The sequence below is a fragment of the Nasonia vitripennis genome, chromosome 1 (assembly GCF_009193385.2).
Source record: "Nasonia vitripennis strain AsymCx chromosome 1, Nvit_psr_1.1, whole genome shotgun sequence".
NCBI classification, from domain to species: domain Eukaryota; kingdom Metazoa; phylum Arthropoda; class Insecta; order Hymenoptera; family Pteromalidae; genus Nasonia; species Nasonia vitripennis.
The window spans coordinates 19960419-19981422 of NC_045757.1; the positions used below are offsets into that span (position 1 = coordinate 19960419).

Sequence of the window (21004 nt, forward strand, 5' to 3'; positions counted from 1 at the left end):
CCTACAGCCTCATTTGCAGAATAATCTATACTTTAATTACTACAGATATGTTCTTGAATATAAGGATAAGCGTCAGTTGACAGGTTCTCAGCGTCACATTATTGTAAAAATCAGGAATGAAATAAGAACCGTATATATCGTCAATATAGTTTATTGCAATACATTTTGTTGGAGGATCATTGCCATTTGTCGATTTATTTAGATAATTAGGGTCCACTGTAAGGTATATATAGATAAAAATTAAGTACATAGACACAAAAATTGAGTACACGAAACAATGTATAAATGAATAGCATTTTATAAGCAATCACCAAGCTGAGGACGTATGAGCGACTGAGAATTAGGCTGAAGAAATCTGGTTAAAGGCTAAGTAAATGTGTTAGACTGACTAAATCTGTTCGGCTGGTGAACTCTAATATTAGGCGGAGGAAATCTATTGTGCTGATGTGGATTTATAATGATGCAAATGATTTTTGTGCTGTAAAATATAAAATTAAAAGCATCCGGATTCCTAATAATCTTTATAAATACACAAAATAAATTATGAAACAGAAAATATATTTAAAATTAAAAAAAAAACTAAAAGTCTAATTAACTTTTTCTTTCGGTAGAATGATTAATTAAACTTCATAGAATGGCGCTGTGCTATTTACATTGATAATAATTAAAATAATAAAAAGTTTATTGGTACTTCTTAGTTTTAAGGTTAGCGCTGAGATTGCGCTAAGATCGTGTAAACACCCATTCGTATTTCAAAACTTGTTAAAAAACTAAAAGTCCAACTGACAATTTCTTCCTAGAAAATGATTCTTTTAATAAAACACTATTGCGCTCTGGTCTTACTTTTTCATTGCACGCTTTATTTAAAAAGTTTCATGGACCAGAAAAACTGTGTTTTTTAGCTCCCACATCCCCTTAAGGGGGCACACCACCTTTGAAATTAAAATCAAAATTTTTCATTAAAAATGTATAAATATTTATATAAATAAACCAAATTTTTATTACTATTCTTAGACATAATTACCTTTATTTTTATGGTTTTAGACCTTCTATATACCTCTATAATACCTACGTATAGTAGGGAGTCCATAATTCACTTACCGTAAGATTCCCAAGGAACGAATGGCGCAAATGAGCTCAAACTCTAGGATATTGTTTAAAAGTACATTAGTTATGGTATGAATGAGGGGATTTGGTTTAAATTTCATAGAAAAAGTTTTATAAGCATATTACTGATTTTTTTATCAATTTTTGATTAATTTTAACATAACTATCATGTAACTTTTTTTCTATTGATTATTTTACGCAAATAATTTATTTTTGAAAGAGTTTGAGCAACTTAATTATTAATATTTTAAAACTTTATGCTTTCATGTGCGCTTGAATTAAATCGACGACGCTCTTACTACAGTCTAGCGCCATCTGTAAATTTAATCATTTTTTGGTTATATACAATACGTACCCACCAGCTATATTGTAAATAGATGCTTTTTTTTAATACTGCTATTTTAACCTATTTACTTATCATCATTAGCGTTTAAATAGCATCGATATTATCCCGTAAGAATCATTTTCTGCATGAAATAGCTATAATCGCGTAAATTAGACAGCACCCGAACTGCAAGCGAACAGCAACCCGATACAGTTACTGTTTACCCGCCATGGTAACGGCGCCTTGAACTGTCAGTATGCTATGTCTATCATGCCTTTTGCATTGTATTGCAGCTAGATATCTTAGTTTTTGTACGCATGTTTTTTAAATTATTTAGAATCAATTCACTGTATCAGATTTTATTTAAATGTTCCAGTTGAGATTTTAAGCTCGAGGCCTACAGGAAATTTTGGATTTGCCAGAGGATACAAAAAGTTGGTAATCCAAATTTACAATATTCCTTTCCGTGGCACAGTTAGAGAGTATAGGGCTCCTGCAACAGGTGGAAATACAGGCGCATATATAATGCGCTTTTTCGATTCTTTTATAAGAATATTTGTGCCAATTCCAGATGTAGTGCTGTGCCACCAATACGAAAAATGTCTTGTTTGACCTGCTGCTTTGGCTGATCATGCTATGCGCGCAAAGCGTGTCTAAAGTTGTTATAAAGTCTGAAGTTTAAACACGATGCAGGAAATGTTACTCGCTAAGCTAATTACCCGAAGGTACAGATAAAAGAAAGAGTAAACAATAACAGCGCATTAATAAACACAGATAAGCTTTCATAGAATAATATCAAGTGGCGCGATAGCGCCACAAAGGCGAGTTTAAGAAGCAGACGTAGCCGAGGTGCTCGTAAAACTATTTACTTCTATATTGATGTTCGAATTTTTCATGAAACAGAAAAAAATGCTTATCGTTACTATTCGTGATTTTTTTGGCTTATTAGTATCTTTTCTAAGCTGAAATATGATTTCAAACGAAAATTTTTATAAATAAGCCGTTTTTTTTAATAATAAACGAGTGTATATATCGCGAATGCTCGGAACAGTTTCTCTACATTTTTCTCCAGTGTGGTAGGACCGTGAAGTTGGCTTTCTAGCTGAACAGTGGTAGGAGCGTGAAGTTGGCTGCACAAGCTGTTATGTGTAATACAGTTGGGTATCGCTTTCCCACATTAAGCTATTATGTGTAATACAGTTGGGTATCGCTTTCCCACATTAAGCTATTATGTGTAATACAGTTGGGTATCGCTTTCCCGCAGAGTAAATGTGTTTACATTCTCTGCTCGAATTTAAGGTTATGTTTTTGAGGTCTAGGTGGTGCACTCTGTGATTTTTTATGTCTAGGTAAATACATCATTCGAGGGCGGTGTCTAGGTGTACAGGGTGACCAATGACGACGTCTAAGTGGGGCACTCCGTGGTTTTTCGTGTCTAGGTGTAAAAATCATTCGAGAAAGGTGTCTAGAGGTACAGGGTGGTCGATGGCGAGGTCTAGGTGGTGCGCTTCGTGGTTTTTGGTGTCTAGGTGTATAAATTATTCAAGGGCGGTGTCTAGGTGTACAGGGTGTCCAGTGACGAGGTCTAGGTGTCGCGCTCCGTGATTTTTTGTGTCTAGCTGTAGAAATCATTCGAGGGAGGTGTCCAGGTGTACAGGGTGGCCGATGACGAGGTCTGGGTAGTTCGCACCGTGGTTTTTGGTGTCTAGGTGTAGAAATAATATAAGGGTGGTGTATATCAGAACAATCAGTGATTTCATGTTGGTTATAAAAATTGTTGGGTATTCGCAAATTAAGGCGCCGCAAGAGAGTGCTGTCATCGGCTCTGAAAGTTATACCATGTCACGTGTTCTTTGTAGGCAGGTTTGAACATGATAATACTAGTTTAAAGAAATAGAAGTTAAGAACAAAATATTATGTATATACAACATTTTTGAAGATTAATACATATATAATGAATATTGATTTACAATTTATTATTAGGAACACAAAAGATTCTGTAGAAAAATTAGGATGTACTGATTTACGCCAACAGTGGGGTCAGATCAAAGAAAAAGTCAACAGTGCTTACGTAGCTGAGCCCTTTTATCAATTTTGTCATGGCGAATAATTTCCATCAAAACATGATACAAAAAGTCTTGAGTTCAAACAACAGATATTTAGAATTCTTTGTAGTAATGATGAAAGCGAGCTTGGTCAGCACACCAAAATATATAGATCTTCAATACTTCAAAAAAAGCAAACTTCAAAGCTGCCTGAAAGAGTTTTGAAAAATTTATGTAAAAATAAAGAAGCTGGAAATAATAATGTGCGACCAATTTATGATTTGAATGCTTTGTACGCAATTAAAAATCAAGACGAAATTGAAAATATTATGAATCAAGTTTTACAGTATTCTATTTGGAATTCACATTTAACAGATTTTAAATTAAAAATCAATTCTAAAGAAGAGGCCATTTTTACAATACACAAGTTGTAGTAAATAAAGTAAAAGCAAAAGATATAATGTTTTCTACCTTAAAACAAAACAATGATACTTGGCACTTGGAGCGAAGCAAACGCATAACTGGTTCCATCACCTATCAAATATACACCTATATGAAAAATAACCACACTCAGCAGGAGTGGGACGTCAAGGTGAATAGTTTATTAAAACCTAAATTCAAAGGTAATGCTAATACCCTTCGAGGCAAAGAGAGCGAAAGCAAAGCTAAAGAAGCCTACGAAAAGATGACAGCGCAGAAAGTTGTTGAACTTGGCTTGATGGTTTTACCAACTTCACATTGGTTCGGCTACAGTGCTGATGGAATTACTAAAATAAAAGATCAGGATAAACATATTTTACTAGAGTTTAAATGTCCTAATAATGAACATAATTTGAATACTGAATAACTAGTGAAATCATTACGCTACATAGTTACAAATGAAAATAAACATACTTTAAAAAAACATCATCCTTACTATGGTCAAATCCAGTTAGGTATGTGCTTGTATAATTTGAATATGTGTCACTTTGTTATTTATAATTATGTTAACGATACCTGTGAAATAATTGCAGTTGAACGAGATGATTTCATTGTGTTTATTAGAGAACAACCAAAATTTTCTTCTTATGTATTAGAACGTCATACAAACACCATAAGTACAATAAAACGGGCATGGCAATTACATAGTGATTATCTTGAGAGTTGTTCCTCGCTTTATTACGATTAAATATAATAAACTTGACTTTGTTTGATTGATCTCAGTTCTTTTCTATCTGTGATTTCGTTGCATAATATATCAAACTTGCCTAACCTTTTACTTTTTCAAAAGTTAATTTTTTTTAGATTTAATAGTTTAATTCATTTTTTAAACAATTTGGGAAAAATATAAACAAAAATTGAATTTTTTGACTATTTAAGGTGTATCCGTCCCCTTAATACGCGCACAAATACGCGCTCGCATAACACAGTAGAAAGAGGCGGAGAATAATTCTAGCGAGATTTCGCACGGACGAATTAACGCCTCGTTACGCGTCTTAAACGATCGCACCCGCGCACTATAAACGTCGCGACCGCAGCGAGAAAACAAACAAGAATCATTTTCGGAAGTGGCGCGGGTGGCTCGAAGCGAAGCTTGCCAGGAAAGCTCGGCTTGCAGATAAAGAGAGAAAACCGTAGCGGCCAAGTGACGAAACACTCTTGTTTGTGAAACGCGCGGGTGTGTGCATTAAGACGAGCGAGGAGCTAAGAATTATGACGATGATTAATTTATTCGTAGTTGAACGTTCGTACAGCGCCGCATTGATACCGGACAGCTGACAAATTGCTCGTTATTTTTCTTCTTTTTCTGCGTATTGTTGCATAAACTTCGCGAATGTGTTTATTGGAATATGTGAAAAAGATACAAGTGCGAGAATAAATACATGGATGTCGCGTTGTTTGTTGACAGCTGAATCGTTTGAAGGCAGAATAAGCGTTGGCAGAAGAATGATGGATCAAACGACTGCAGCAGATTAACGTCAGAGACGCGGTTGTTCAGCAGTAGCGACTTTCCACTGTAACCGTAGAAGCCACTATTGGCGCACGCAACAACTTCATCGTATATAAACAACCTCGGAGCTTCTCTCTTGTGGTCCCCGACAGCTTCTGTAAATCAGTGAAGAAGAAAGAGAAACGGTTTCACACGTTATAGAGATGTGGTTTATTTTCAGACCGCGGACAATCGAAAGCCAAAAGATCGTCGGAGCTTATCGTGCCAGCTTCTTTCTGAGGCCAGATTCTTTAGATTTTTATATCACATAATAAATCTTAACAAAGCATGAATTTTTACAAACAAGCAATTTGTTGGTAGCAAAATAATCGCCCCATACGTGCGACACGTTGCATACAAGAGACCCTAAAACAATTCCCGGCCGGCATCAATCATCGGCGCGCAGAGCGAATCGAAAATAAACCCAAGCTGTATCCCGGGGCCGCCTCCGCAAAAATCGCCGAGAATCTTAAGTAGTTCCAGTCTATCTCGGTCAGCCGGCGACGCTCGGCGGCGTCGCAAAAATAGTCGGCGGAGCCGCGCGAGCAATGCGGCTTCTCCAATTCGTCACACCCACGGCAGCCGCTCATCTCTCGGTCACACAAGAGGGCCATTCTTCGCAAGCGAGCGAGAGAGAGAGAGAGAGAGAGAGAGAGAGAGAGAGAGAGAGAGAGAGCCAGCGCTAGAATGAAGAGCAGCCAGCGGTGTTAGTGCTGCGCCCGCGCCTCTATGAATAATCGCGACAATCCTCGAAGCGCGGAAGACGAGCGTCATATAGCCTCTCTGGAGAGGTTCGTTATAATCAGCGTATGTGTGTGTTGCGCGCCCGAGTGGAGCAGGAGCTCAGCGTTTTTGTTTCCTTTATCCAGCGGTGGCCTTCTCTCGTTGTCTGCGTCTGGAAGCACACGTCTACGCGCTCGAGTTTCATTTCGGAATGTCGATACGATCGAGTATCTCAGAGTCGCGCTTGCGGCACCGGAGAATAATTGTTGAAAATTTTGATTCTAGCGATAAATTTGACTTGAAATATTTTCTCGAACATTACTGAAATCGCGCATGAACCGTCGATCACCTTCGATCGATCACTGAATTATAGTATTCCCGTAATAAATGAACGAACTCCCATGAGGCTCTCTCCCGACACATCTCACAGTTCACTATTTACCCGAAATTAATATACCCCATTCGCCGGCGACACCGCATTCACGAATTTCTCGCTACATTCATAACTCCGTCTTCCAAATAGACGGCTGCGCATCCGCACTGGCGAAAAGCTGAATGCACTAGCCGGGCGCATCCACGTCGCCTCATTGTCCGACACGCGCTATTCTCGCTCCAAATTATTATTACCATCGCCTCGCTCGACGCGCACACGCGTCTCTCAGGACGACCGTACTCCCCCGGTAGGCTGCATTCATAGTCTCTTCGGCGATTCAAGCTGCGGCTGGCTTTCTCATCCATTAATGAGGAGCAGCTCGCTCGCTCTCTCTTTCTCTCTCCCTGGTGTCGCCGTCGTCGTGGCCCACTGTTATTATAGCCCTCTCATAACGGCTTTGGCAAGGATGCTCGCATATCTCGCAGAAGCCGGGCATTCACGCGGCTATTTCCAAACAGCGCGGGCCCTTGTATCTGTTGCTGCGCTGACTTTTTGCTTCTCAGATGTACCTACGTGTATCAGCTATACGCTCGTTGCATATTGTTGCTTCTGGGCGTCTCGTTTGCCTCGCGCGCGAGAGGCGACGCGGCAATTAGACGCGAGCGCGCGCGGAAAATCGGGAGAGCGGGGGATGCTAGTCGTCGTGTATAAGTGGTGCGTTGCGGCTTTTTGTCGTTTCTTTTTTTTCTTCCCTCTCTACGTCGAGTTGGATGTGCGCCTCGAGAGAGAGGAGCTCCTATTTTCGTTTTTGCGGCGGGCGCGATGATATGCTTCGTTCGGCTCCGTGAATAATGAATTGCCAAGCTCGAGCGAGCCGGAACGCGATGTATCATTTTTGAGAGGTGCTGAGCTGCGCCGAGGGCTGGAATACCGTTTCTTTATTTGCTTTACTTATATATACGCTCTCGCGCGCTTGTCGAGGATTTGTTTTTCGAGAGATTCTTCATAGGTTTCATTTAGTTAACTGACTGCTCGATAATTGGTGTTGCTTTTGTCAGAGAGTGCATGGCATTATATTTATTTTTTATTCATTATTTATTTATTTATTTATTTTTTTATTAAAATTATATCAATCTGTGATATGTACAAAGAAACGGTACTATATACGTATACCTTGCACCAAATCTTGAAGGCATAGAAGCGTAGAACTCTAAGTTTAAATGATCGAAATATACTTTAGTAATAAGGAATTGTTTCAATCGTCCGACGCTTATTTTTACGCTTGCGCCCCTAAAATTTAAGAAATCGAAAGATTCGCTCAGAAAATAAACTTCGAAAAAATTAAGCTCGCGTAAAAAGCAAGCGGATGCAGCTCGAGTACGAGTTTGCTGTAGAGAGAGTAGTATAGCAGAAGAAAAAATTCTTAGACAGCCTAAGGGCGTGGGAGAGGCATTTGTAAATTCTTCTGGGAACGCGAGAAACTTGCGCGTGATTCAGTTAGTAGAGATGGAAAAAAGAGGCTTCGTGTTTGCGACTTTTAGCGCGTTTCTTTTCGCTACTTTCCGGTGTTACAGGATGTTTAAGAGAGCGCCTGCTCGTCTTTCGACAAAAATGTCAAGCCGTTAATCACGCGCGTAAAGATCTGCGAAAAAAGATCGAACGCTGCAGTAGCGCAGTTTAGGAAAAGATGTAGTGTGGTAAAGTGCTCTGACACTTTATCATTTATCAGTCACGTTTAAGGAATGTGCGGATTCTAGCTGTAAAAAGTATGAGTAATGTAGCTGCTGCTGCGTTTTGATAAAAAAAAAATTGATAGAATCTTAAAGATATGTATGATAAAAAAAGTAGCGTGCATTTTATCGTTCCTATTGGGACTGTTAGAATACGAAAAACATTTTTATATTTAAGAATTTCCTGTATATAAAAGTGTTTATTGGAACATAATTTGATATATTATTGTTTGTGCAATGTCTTTACATTTGTTTTGTAATACTTTGTTTTTTTTTACAGCACATAAAAAAACTTACAGGCATCAATATTACTTGATTGTTTGTAAAATAAATAAAATACTGGGTTACCATTAATACTGCTTCATACTGCATTTGTGTCACGTATACGTGAGCCTTGTTAAATTGACCAATTGTATACAACTAATTTCTTGTTTCGTGTGATTTTGTATCAAATTTTTATTGCAACTTTCTTCTCACTTTGTCAAAAATTTCTTTAACTTATTTTTTATCATTCGTATTAACCACTAAAAATAAAAATAAAAAATTATACGTTATATTATACTATATTTTATGTTCTATCAACTTTGCGGAAAAGTAAACTTACTGCAATAAGGCGTTGAACCAGTTATACTGAAAAAAGTACCATTAGTATTGTATTTTTCAGCGTTTATTCCCATTTCAATACACTTATGGCTATGGCATTTACTTGGTAATATTGAATCATTTTTGTACGACATATCCCATTTATGAGCCTAAAAACTACAAGAGTCCCTCATAGAAGCCATAATCGAGTCAGTGAAGTATAAGAAAGATCTTCCGTGACTACATATTGCTTCATTTATTTCTGCAAAATGTAGCAAATATGTTGCTATTATATTTTATTAGATTATAGTAATATATTTATATTTTATAACATACTTTCACTTCGCAAAGGCAAATAATCCCAGATCGATGGTTTGGACAAAAAACAGCCTGGTTGTAGTTTTCCTCCGTTAGGATAAAAATCGACGTGACCTGGATAAGTTATTGATGTTTTGATTATAATTATATTTCGTCAAAAAATAGCAGGAAATAGAGTGATGTTAAACGAAATCGATTTACCCACTGGATACGGTAGCCCAAGTCCAAGCTTCCACAAAACTCTACCGTTGATGTGAATTACGTCGACGAAGGGTGCGTCATCGTTGTCAAGTTTTAACGATTTGTCCGAGTTCTTGAAGCACGGCTGAGCAGGATCTAATCCCGTGATTCTCTGCACAAGCCACTTGCTCTTTCGCCTCTTGAGTTTCTTAGAAGCATGACCACATATGTGAGAGCCTAGACTGTGCCCCATGAAGTAAAGCGGTCCGTATTTGCTGCTTTCGATTACGTTCGCTGCACAGATTTTGCAATATACTCTTCAATGTGATCGTGGGTATGAAAAAGAGCACTATATAATAGGAAAAAAAAGATACTAATGACAATTTTTTAAAATAATTTTGATTAACACTTACGTTGCAATTTATAATCTCCAACGGTTCTTGTATTGATGGTGGCTTTAAAGTAGTTCCAGGTATTGGATCCATCGCTCCAATCAACGACGAAAATATTTACGTCATCCTAAAAGATGATTACAGATTAATGTGTAATGAAAGTTAATAATAATATACATTTAGTAGTGGCGGTTATAAAGACGTACCCATTTCAATAAAGCTTCTGTCATATCAAAAATCCACTCCGCATCCGCACTCGCCAAAAACCCATGAGTAATGAGCATAGTTCTTCGCGTGATATCAAAGTTCACATTATTCAAATTGAAATTCTCTCCGAGCTGAATAATTATTCTTTTTGGGCTATTTCTTGAAATTGCATAAAATTTAACCTTGAGTGCATTCGTTCCGTTTGAATCTTTTTTTAAAAACCAATCCAAAGCTTCAGAAAATACGTCTCCTAAACCAAGACAGTTCAATGCCGATTTACTAGTTCGAACTATGTTGTCACGAATTTTACTCGTCGAGTTTAATTCATTAGACGTGATCGAGTCCTCTTCAGAAAAATTGGCGGGGTTCAAATCCATGAATTTTTTGTATTCGTCGACTTTGATAATTTGCAACAGTAAAAAGACACAGTAAAATTTTGCAAGAAGTATCATAAAATGAAGTTTCATTTTGCTGCAGTTACTGTTACAAGTGGAATCGATACTGCGACGCAAATTAAAATTATATTTCACTGATAACATATTAAAGCAGTAGTCTTCGATATTTGATTACCTTGTCAACATTTTATGTTGATATTGCAATTTTTTCGACGAACCGGAAAAGGTAAAGCGTCATAATGTTACGAAGTCGCCAATAATAATAAAACTTGTTAATGTTTATTAAATCTACGTAGAAGTTTGGATACAAAATAATTAAGTTGTCAGAAAACCATTCTGTCAAAAATAGTTTAAACACATTCCTATACAATACCCAATTTTTTACAACAGCCAAAACATCCCAAAGAAATCTGTAAGCTTCACACAACGAATGCACACATCTGTTCAACGCTTGCATCTCCTCTTTCCCGAGCGTAGCGGTAGGCGTAGTCTCGATCGCCGTTTAGCGTAAAATTAGTGGCCGACAACAAGCTTGCGCCACTAGGCATATACACACTCGCGTGAAAACTCGACGCGATAATCCAGCGTTTCCGCGCGAGTCCAAGATTATTTACGTCGGCTGTCCGCCCTCGCCATATCCGTAGCGGAGAGTCGTGTTCCCTTTTTGCGGCCGCGGGCTTGTGGCCTCCGATGCAACGCGCGGATGTGTTGCCGGATGGTGCGGGTACACGCATTTTAAAGGGGGTGAGAAGTGTGGATTTCCCGGAGATAGAGAGTGAGTATATAGCTCTATCGCGCTGGCTAATTTTCGCCTGCCTCGGCGAAAATAGGCCCTCGCGTGTTATGCAATGTGTAGGAGGTTGGATTGGTTTATTTATCGAAATCGAGGCTCTATAAATACGCACACACAGATTTTCGTTTCCGAAAATCGTCGCAGAAAAAAGCTCGCTTTTATCGCAAATTAAATTTCCGCTCCTCGACAGCCAAAAGTGCCTCGAAAAAAGCAGCAGCTTTTATTTCAGCGCTCCCTTTCATCGCTAGCACACAAAGACCCACTTAAACATCTATGGGCTCGTCGTCTTTTCGTGGGCGGACAGTAGCGCGCCGTGGCTTTTTTCGCCGAACCCTCTCTCTCCGCCGCCTCTCTCCGTTGCCTCGTCTCTCGCAAATTCCGTTCCGCGTTCAACGCCTCGGCGCGTGTAGTGGTGCCTCCCGCGTTCGTAAATCTCTCGGTGCCGCTACTTCGTCGTTGCATTACGTTCGGGATCCCCGTGTAGCACTATTTATAAACACGTGACACGGCTGGCGCTTTCTCGCGCCTCGTGGACGTTGGCGCGGGTGGCCGTCGTTGCGGCACGTGGAGGTGTAGAGTTTGATCTTATCTGTGCCACTTTCAGTCTCTCCGTATAGTCTTCGCTGCAGGTGAAAATAGAGAGGTTACGCAAGAGATTTTCTCGGAAGATTCGCGAAGAGGAATTTGGAAGCGGATATTTGTGCGTTTGCATCGAAAGAACGCTGGGGTGTATAAATAAATTAGTCGGGTTGCATTTTTGAAAGAGGTTTTTTGCTTTAGCGAACGACAGCGATCTCGACGTATAGAGTCAGCGATCTTGACGTATAGAGTTTACGCAGTTAAATTTATTCCGCAAGCTTGTCTAAATACTAGCGCGTAGCTTTTCGCTTCTCCAACACTAATTGCCGGGCAGTTTATTAACGGCGGCCTTGGGTGAGTAGTTTCCTCGCTGCTGTCAGTTGGCTTTTCATTCAGCTTTTCACGTATTAATTTTCCGATTTGTCATATCCCGCGCGTCGCGCATATATCATTAAATAGATTCAAAAAATCGTCGCTACATCTAAATCACGGTATTATGACGTATAAATGCGATGCATCATAAATCACTCTATTCCTCTCACTGGATCGAACCGCGAGAGCAAAACGGCATAGAGCTCTCCTGCCCACCGCGAATCATAATATCATTCCCATGACTACTTTAACATCGCACTGTACACACACACACGCACACATACACACACAGACAAAAGTCCTCTCGCACGAGCTCTCAATCACTCCAATTATACATCTTTCTCTGCATTTCTCTCCCGTAGCCATTCGTTCGTAAAATCGGTCATGCGCCTACACACCCGCATCGGCTTCATAACGTTCCCGTGTCACTCTTTCCGCATCACGCTCCACCTGCGCGCCTCTCGCATTCTCGAGGTGTACTGCTGCCGCTGCTGCATCAAGTTTCTCCATCTCTCTTGCGCGCGAGCGCGTTTAGAAGTATGTAACGGAGAAGAGAGTCTGCTTTTTACAAGTCTAATAATAAAGTGGTATAGCCGCTGCGGAGACGAGTCGAGAGTGCAGAGCTGTGTCGCGCTTAAATCAAGGCGACGCGTGCGCCGCATCTCTGCTGCTATTGTGTTTTTCGCGCGGCGTCGATTTCGTTCTGTCGCGATGAACGACGACACGAGAGCGTGAGAGCGCTTTCACTTGTACTATACGCGCGAAAAGATTTCCGGGAAATTAGGAGCGATTTTTCAATGCAGCGGAGGATGCGCTTGGCCGCGTATGTGTGCGCGCAGTTGTGAGTGCGAATGGATTTTGAGAGTTACGTGCTATTTTATGAATGTTGAGGGCTTCGGTTGCTTGGAATTATTGTTTCGAATAGTGGAATTTCGTCGATTGAAAAATCGATCTCAACGCTTCGTGGGAATTCTTCCTTCTCGATTGGAATCGCGTCGAATTCAGGATATTTCATTTAATACCACGCAACTTTATCACCTGTAGCTCCTAATCGAAAAGATCGCATCGAACGCAATCAGTCACCGCAATACAATAAAATCGAAACTGTACCGGGTCAACACTCCTTCCTTTGTAATACACGATCTCGTCTCTCGCCCTTCGCGTACGTCCCACATTTTTCTCTCGCTTCGCTCGCGCGAGTAGCTGCATCGCATGAAGACGTAATAACGCGGCAATTAATCTCCGCGGACGCGGCTTCCCTTCTCTCTCTCTCTCTCTCTCTCTCTCTCTCTCTCTCTCTCTCTCTCTCTCTTTCTCTCGGCGCGGCTTAATGCAATCATTTAATAAGTCCACGGAGCTTTGCAATAGCCGCGGGAGTCCGGACGCGCCTCTCGGAGCGCGCGTTTGATTCCTCGCGCGCCCGGCACATCATCCGTCATCTTTCTCGCTGCACGCGCGCGCGCTCGAAATCTCGCGGCATTAAGCGCTGCTCCGAGAGCTTGATTAGAGCTCCGGGATTTATGCTGTTTGCCGATACCCGGCGGGAATTATTGATTGTTTCTTTTGGGCTATTTACATAGAGTGCCAGAGGAGGCCGCGGGTGATCGATTGGATGAGGTAATGCGAGGAGAGATGCTCTTATTTTGTTGCGCGGTCGTGACGGAAGAGTAATTATTAGATCGATCCTTTGCTGGGATTCCCCGATCTTATTGTAGGTGCGAGGTGTTCTATTTTCGATTGAATCTAAGCGGTCGCTCGAGTCACGCTCATTTCAAGGTTAAGATCGTATTCTCTTTCTACGACTCATTATTCTATAGAGATGTACATTCAAACACGCTTTCCAAAAGTCAAATTCGAACGCCGCTCTCTGCAAAACACAAACAAACCCAAGCCTCTCTCCTCCAAACAACGAAGCAGCGAAGTTTGCTTCCCCATGACGACGGCGCAAGCACAGGCCGGCGTATGTTTAACGCTCGTCGCGGCAACGCGCCTTAGTCAGCCAAGCTCCGTCGACGTAACCAGACCTGTTTCCTCTCGTCTCCCCTTCACCAGGACTCCTTCCTTCTCGGCTGCCATTTGACAAAAATATTCTCGGATCGACCGTGCAGCATGGAAAATTATCAGTAACCTGGAAGAAAAAAAACGGAAATTTGGAAAAGCTGCTGTGAAGAAGAGGAAGCCAAGGAACTTCGCGTGTGACCAGAGAAGCCCCTCAAGATGAAGACGAAGAAGTCGCAGCCCAAGATGTCCGGACTGGTCGTCGCCGCCCTCAGGAACCTGAGGGACGCCCACGGATCCACCGCCAAGGACATCATGAAGTACATCATGGCCGAGTACAACGCGTCCGAGGCTACCGTTCAACGTCAGGTATGTCGTGAAAGCTTTTCTCTCCTCGCGTTGGCTTCTTTCGCGGTCGTGAATTCAAAAAGCTCGCCTCAGTTGGTAGCGACGGACATTCAGTGATCGTGATGTTGCTTATTTTTCTCTTCGAGTCAAAGCCGACTCTGCGGAATCATTAATCGCGGCAATCTATTCACAGCTGAGGACAGCTTTGAAGCGGGGCGTTGAGTACGGGATCTTGAAAAAGACGACCGCCGGCTACAGCCTGAACACGGACGCCGAAGTCATCGGGCCGCTCGACCTGGCGCAGATGGACAGCTGTGGCAAGAGACGTAAGCATCTCACATTCATTCAAAAAGCTCACATCAGCATAACCTCAATCAACCTTAATCTTTAAAAGCTCACTATAAGTATAACCTCAATCAACCCTAATCTTTCAGGAAAACGCCACGGCTGCAGCATGCGTCGCAAGCGCTCGGCCTGCGGCATGAAGAAGAAGCGCAAGCGCGCGTCTTGCGCCCCGAGGCGCCGGCGCAAGAAGAACCCGTGCGGCATGTGCGCGGCTCGCGGTCGCAAGGGTGACTGCAGCGCGACCCCTGTACAGCTGGTGCGCGAAGTTACGCCCAACCCCGAGGAGGAGGTGGCCTCGAACGAGGCCAATCGAGAGACGGGCGAGAGACGCTCGCGCAGTCGCAGCACCAGCAGAGCTAAGCAGACCCGGAATCGATCCAGGAGCCAAAGCATGGCCAAGAGCCAATACTCCGGCAGCGAGAACGAGGACGACAGGCAGGAGGACGACATGATGTAGAGCGAACGGCTGATTCGACGTTTTGTGATCCGTGTTGTTTCATTTTCGACTCTAGATTTTTAGTGACAGTTTGCCAAATATTATGTGTTGTTGTAGGATCTATTTTTAACTTTTGGACACGTATACATTTTTTTGACTATGCTCATTTAGAGGATGAATAAATTCCCTGTGGCTTTCGTGCATAATGTTCCTGCCGTTTTATTTCGTAGTCGAAAATGCGATCGATTCGTTCTTTGAGGTTACTTTCTTTATGTAAACAAAGTCTTGATCAGCATAACCTCTGCGGCACTTGGCGACAAACTCGCAATTTACAATCAATTCGTGCGAGATAATGTTCGGAGAAATCAAACTTCTCACAGCAAATTACGCAATCGCAAACAAAGTACCTGTGGCTAATCAAGAGAGGAGACTCCTAAAACGATTAATCGAAAGCTCATTATCATGACAAATCGTTGACCCCGACTTTCGACGACGCCGTTTTGCAGTTCCTTGGTGTATGTGCAAGCCGCGTGCTAAACGAAGCCGATAGATTTTTCGCAAACGTCGCAACTCGAGATAAGCAATATTTCTTGGCCGAGGGTCAGCCCAGGGGTTACAGAGAATCGAGAGGTCATTAGTCGTATACTTGCAGCCGCGCGTCGCGCTTCCACCTTGTCAGAAACGAGATAAAGAAGCGGCAAATAAAGGATGATGGTGATAAAGCGGCAAATGTTGTACTTCGCACAGTTAAATTCAGTCGGATAAAGATTCATAGACTACCGGTGGTAATCGTAGTTATATTCTAAATTATTATATTTTCTAAAATGCTTTGTCTATACATTCGGTGAGGTACGCGGATAGAGCGTTCGGATACCCAAATGACCCATGATATAAAATTTCTTTGGAGAATTGTAAGTATAACCCCTTGACAAGAGAAAAGACCAGCTCCAAAGCCACGGACAGTCAATCGCCATGGACGTCCCGCAGAGTCGCTTCGACACAATACCTCGATCCTTCCAACGCATACACATCGCGTCGCGATCGAGCCTCCATTAAAATCTCCTCGTCGAACGGCGTATTAATAATAATACCACGTCTAACGGTCAGCGACAGAGTGTGATCACTCCTTTTCTCCTTGGCTTGCTTTTGACATCGCTTCCGAGTAGGTACAGAGAGAGAGAGAGAGAGAGAGAGAGAGAGAGAGAGAGAGAGAGAGAGAGAGACGGATATAAAGCTGATGTTCTTTCGATTCAGAAGCTCGAGTGTGTGCGCGCGTGTGTACGCGTCGGTAATAACACGCGTCAGAGGCTAAATTATTAAATTTAATGATCGAGCCGCGGGTAAAAGGATCGCCGGGCGCGCGTCGCTGATTGTTCGATTTCGTGGCAAGCGCTTCTGCGGAAGCAAGAGAGGGAATGAGACGGCAGAAAGAGAGGAAGACTGTTGCAGCGGGGAAGCGTTTTCGTATTGCTCAGTTTGACGTTTTCATTCTTCGTCGCGAGAAATTATAATCACTCGGCAGGCGTTTTATGATTGTCTCACTTGTCAGTTATTGAGAGCAGCGATAGGGATTGTGAACGCATATTTGCTCGATATTTGTTCTTGCTGTTGTTGAATATTACGTATTTGAAATCGAATCACTTCGGTATGGATATAAATGTTACGTATGGTATGTTTAACGTGTACATCAGAGTGAGTGATTGTAGTATATTCGAAAGGTTTATAATAGATGTGGAGAATTGCTTCATTGCATTATTTTGGTGGTCGTCCGCAGTAGATCAAAGCAGTTGTGGATTGCCCACACTCTTTAATGCGTTTTCAAATTTGCTAATAATAAGTCGTACACTCGCTCGTTTGCAGAAAAAATACATAGATGGTATATAGGTGCTTTTCTATATTCCCTAATTACAATCTGTTATTTTATTACACTGCATAAATAGCGATGCGCCGCACCTATTCCAAAATAGTTAGCTTGCAATTGGCATACTGACATAAGGCTGTTCATGCTATAACTGCCACATGAATGTTTACTGCTCCATACGGAAACGTTGGCATATTAGGTACAAGGGAATGTACAAACTTCAGGAATCATTTTTGCAGCCAGTTTATTTTCTACTATTATATGAGTCTTTTAAGCTACTTTTTCGAGTATAGAAAGAAAACGTGCCGTTTTAGAAAAACTGCCAATCTTATCAAACAATGCAAATCGAACCAAGATATGAGGCTAGTGATTAGTATCTAGCACTCGAATGAAGGTCTCCATTCGTCTTGATCCGCCAGTTCATACTTACCACTCCGATACATCAAAAGTTCTGAACCGTCGCAATTTAAATTTCCTGCATTTTTAAGCTCCGTAATTAAAGTAAATTGCCGCTCGACCTTATCAGCCGCTCGCTCTCCGATAAATCGGCCGTCGGATAGCGCGCACACACGACTAATCTCCGCCGAACAGCAACAGCAGCAGCTCTCGAGCTTGGCATTTAAATATGCGCGCGCATTTTTCACTCATCGATAGCGCATAGGTACTATCGTCCTGGTACACACGCGCTGACTCGCTCGCGCGCATCGCTATAGATAAGGCCGACTTGTCCTTGTATGTATAAGGAAGGGCGTGGAGCAGTTGCGAGAATTGAGCGACTGCTTGAAATATAACGTTTGAAGTGGGCCCGATAAGCTGTGCGTGTAAGTCCAAGATATAGGCTGCACATGATCGAGAAGTAAGCTTATTAGAACTTCGGTTTATGAGTTATTTCGCCCGTTAAACCCGTGCGTGCATCACAATAATGATTTACACAAGCGTTTGTTGTTGCTCTGATAAAAATAAAAGCTTCACGATTAAACTAGGGCGTCGAAAGCACTCACGCGATCTGTACATAATTAAGCCGGCAATAATAACGCAATGCCATCTAAAAATAGAAAATCACCGACTGTTACGTAACGGTATCTCCCCTCGCCGAATTTTTCTAGCTCGGAGCTTCGGCATCCAGTTCTCTGTGCGCGCACGGTACGAAACATCGTACTGTGCACACACTGCCCGAAGGCACCGGCCGACAGGATCAAGTGCATACAAAGGTCTAGAGTATACGTACGCGCGAGCGCGTCCAGAGATAAGATAATGGAGGCGGGGTGAGAGGCGCTCTTTCTTGCCATTGAGACGTTACGTTGCGCTACTCCTTGTTTACTATTTAACGAGCGGGTTCCGCGTCTATATATTTATATATATATATATATATATATATATATATATATATATATATATATATATATATATATATATAGTTCACCTGTGTGCGCGTATAGCAGAGGCTGGAGAATTGAAAGGGGATAATTTGAGCGGTTCCGGGATCGACGGTCCGAGGAAGGCAGCGAACGAAAAAATGGAAAAATCGGTTGAAATATTGGGAGGGAAACTTTGGTGTTGACAAATTTACGGTTGGCTTTTTGCCACTGCTGAGAGTGCGACCTGCGCCGAGGCCGGGAAAGAGAGAAGTTGGCTTTCACTTTTTGTAATTCTTTTCTGAATATTGAATAACGATCGTTCGTGCGGAAATTCAGTAGAAGCGTTTCGAACCACCTATAGAAAAAACACCAAAAACCTCCGAAAATCTCAAAAAAAATGCGGCCAGCGAACATCGCACCCGCAGCCTCTTTTCCACGCTCCTCGTCCTCTCGCGACATAAATCCTCCTTAATGATATCGCGTACATGCGGATCCAGACCGCTCCGGGCTCGACGCTATCTCTCCTCCCTCCCTTATATATACATATACCAGCTCTGCGGCGCTCGACTCGTCGCGCGGCGGAGAGACACGCACGTGAGAACCGCTCGCGCTTTACACCTCTTGGACTTTTTGCGCGAGAGATGCTATCGCGGCTTCGGATATTCTGAGGGCTCGAGAGAGAGTAAGTAGAGTGCCGAGGAAGAGAGAGAGAGAGAGAGAGAGAGAGAGAGAGAGAGAGAGAAAGAGAGAGAGAGAGAGAGAGAGCGAGAGAGAGAGAGAGAGAGAGAGAGAGAGAGAGAGAGAGAGAGACAGACACGCCGTGGGTGGTGCTGCCGAGAGATTCGACCGAGAGATTGTTCGCTGAGTGATCCAGTTTGCCAGGAGAGACGCTGCTTTTGAGTTGAGGTACTGCAATTTTTGGATGCTTTGGATTTTTCAGAAGTGCCTCAGGTGTCCGAAAGGTGACCGCCTTTATCTACTTTTCCACCGCAGCTTCATTCTAGCAACCTTGAGTAGCAAAACGGACATATCGTTATTTTTTCTCACAGCAAGAAAGTCGAGGACCTCCTTCGCGCCCCTCCTATACGTATCGTCCATTCCGCGCTGTCGCAAGAAATATTAAGATAAAACGCTGACTCGGAGAAAAAAGAGAGAAGAGAAACTCGTGCGCGTCTCCAGAGATAAGTAGAAAAGTGGAGTGCAGGCGTGTCGCGTCGCGCGTCCAGCCGAGTTTCACACGCGCCTACAGCTCTACCTAATCTCGACGCGTACAGCCTGAGAATTTAATTAGACGTCGGGCTGCGAGTATACAGCTTCGGGCTTTACGCACCTCGAGAGAATGAGAAAGAGAGAGAGAGAGAGAAAGAGAGAGAGAGAGAGAGAGAGAGAGAGAGGGGGAGAGAGAGAGACGTATACAGGAGTCGTTGAAAGTTTTGAATGCCAGACTGCTGATGATGATGGCCATTGTGAAAACGGCCTGCCTCTAATTGCCGTAAAGTCTTAATTGGCCGTAGATAAGGAAGCATTTTTTAGACAGCCGGACGGAGGAGGTTGAAGAGGTTTATAGTCGTTTGCGCGCGCGGTTTTTTATTTGATGTTCTAGGAAGGCGTGAGCACAAAACGGTGATAACAGTTTCTCAAATTTTAATTAGGATCTCGACTGGAGCTTTTATAGTGTTCAATTAGAGGAAAGTTCTGGTTTGCAACAATGTATCGAGCTTCGTATTGATAAAAATAAAGCGCGATACTTAAGCATCGTTTACATGCGCGCGGTTACATCGAAGCCCAAAAGCTATAAAATTCATAGGCGCACGGTAGAAGACGATGTAGCCTCTCCCGCGACTATACGATCATACGGCTCTTTTTGCGACAGTTCACTTTAACGCTCATGAAAACGGTGGCGACGCGCTAGACCTTCATTACCGGTTTCAAGGTGCGCTCTCGCACTTGCCCGCGCTCGCGCGGGCATCACGACTCCCTCGTCGTTTACTCTCGTCGCGCCGCGCGTCGCACGCCGTCTGATGGATAGCGCGTTCGCACGTTATTACGCCGCCGCCGCAGTTTTACGAGGCTAGATTGGGTCTGGGGCTTTCTTTGGCTTCGGTTAATAGCGCGTTTACCCGATAATGGGACCGCCACCGTGTGCAGCTTTTAGCAGCAAAAAACTCACCCCTGCTTCCTCCCGCTTTATTACGCACTCGACGCGGCTCTCATCTGGTTCGTTGTTGGTGTCTTTGTTTTTTCTCTTGTGAGCTTTTATAGGTGATAGGGATAGGGTCGTAGGCGAGATTCTCCGGAGATACTAAAATTGAATGTACTGCTGCCGGAGACTGGGTAAGTGTTGTCAGTCCAGGGGGGAATTAAACGTGACGAGGTTGTTTTGTCGGCTGGCAACTCTTTGATTTTCATGTTTTTTCTTAATTCGAAGCGATTAAGGACGATTAGCCGTACAGGACAAAGGGTAGCAGGAAAGAGAAGATTTCCTCGTCGATGCTTGCTCGTGTCTTGCACAAATGCTTTATTGAATTCGCACTAGTAGTCGCCATTGAATACTTTATAAATTCTCGT

General features: G+C 42.6%; 2 protein-coding genes across 3 annotated transcripts; one reads left to right on the forward strand and one right to left on the reverse strand.

The window, feature by feature from the left end:
* Positions 1-8452: 8452 nt before the first annotated feature.
* On the reverse strand, positions 8453-12571 carry LOC103317272 (pancreatic triacylglycerol lipase-like). Of its 2 annotated transcripts, XM_016988909.3 has the most exons (7): positions 12489-12571; positions 9951-11762; positions 9766-9871; positions 9374-9646; positions 9191-9286; positions 8877-9116; positions 8453-8796 (listed from the first exon to the last, which is right to left on the reverse strand). In XM_016988909.3, the coding sequence occupies exons 2-6, from the start codon at positions 10488-10490 to the stop codon at positions 9025-9027; spliced, it is 1107 nt and encodes a 368-aa protein (XP_016844398.1). In that variant the 5' UTR covers positions 10491-11762; positions 12489-12571; the 3' UTR covers positions 8453-8796; positions 8877-9024. The 2 variants fall into 2 exon arrangements, with proteins under 2 accessions (XP_016844398.1, XP_031782438.1); XM_031926578.1 differs by lacking the exon at positions 8453-8796 and having other exon boundaries at positions 9001-9116; positions 9378-9646; positions 9951-12559.
* Positions 12572-13448: 877 nt separating this feature from the next.
* Positions 13449-15423, forward strand: LOC100116183. The gene is made up of 3 exons (XM_001599141.6): positions 13449-14457; positions 14630-14762; positions 14871-15423. Exons 1-3 carry the CDS (start codon positions 14308-14310, stop codon positions 15236-15238), a joined length of 651 nt encoding a protein of 216 aa, XP_001599191.1. The 5' UTR covers positions 13449-14307; the 3' UTR covers positions 15239-15423.
* The last annotated feature ends 5581 nt before the right edge of the window (positions 15424-21004 follow it).

Excerpts from the sequence above, each read along its gene's own strand:
- LOC100116183 (XM_001599141.6), top strand. The coding sequence starts at position 14,308 with ATGAAGACGAAGAAGTCGCAGCCCAAGATGTCCGGACTGGTCGTCGCC. Across the intron at positions 14,458-14,629 it reads AGGCTACCGTTCAACGTCAG|CTGAGGACAGCTTTGAAGCG; the intron begins GTATGTCGTGAA and ends ATCTATTCACAG. Across the intron at positions 14,763-14,870 it reads GGACAGCTGTGGCAAGAGAC|GAAAACGCCACGGCTGCAGC; the intron begins GTAAGCATCTCA and ends CTAATCTTTCAG.
- LOC103317272 (XM_016988909.3), bottom strand. The coding sequence starts at position 10,490 with ATGTTATCAGTGAAATATAATTTTAATTTGCGTCGCAGTATCGATTCC. Across the intron at positions 9,647-9,765 it reads TGGAGATTATAAATTGCAAC|CGAACGTAATCGAAAGCAGC; the intron begins GTAAGTGTTAAT and ends AAATCTGTGCAG. Across the intron at positions 9,287-9,373 it reads TGGGCTACCGTATCCAGTGG|GTCACGTCGATTTTTATCCT; the intron begins GTAAATCGATTT and ends TAACTTATCCAG.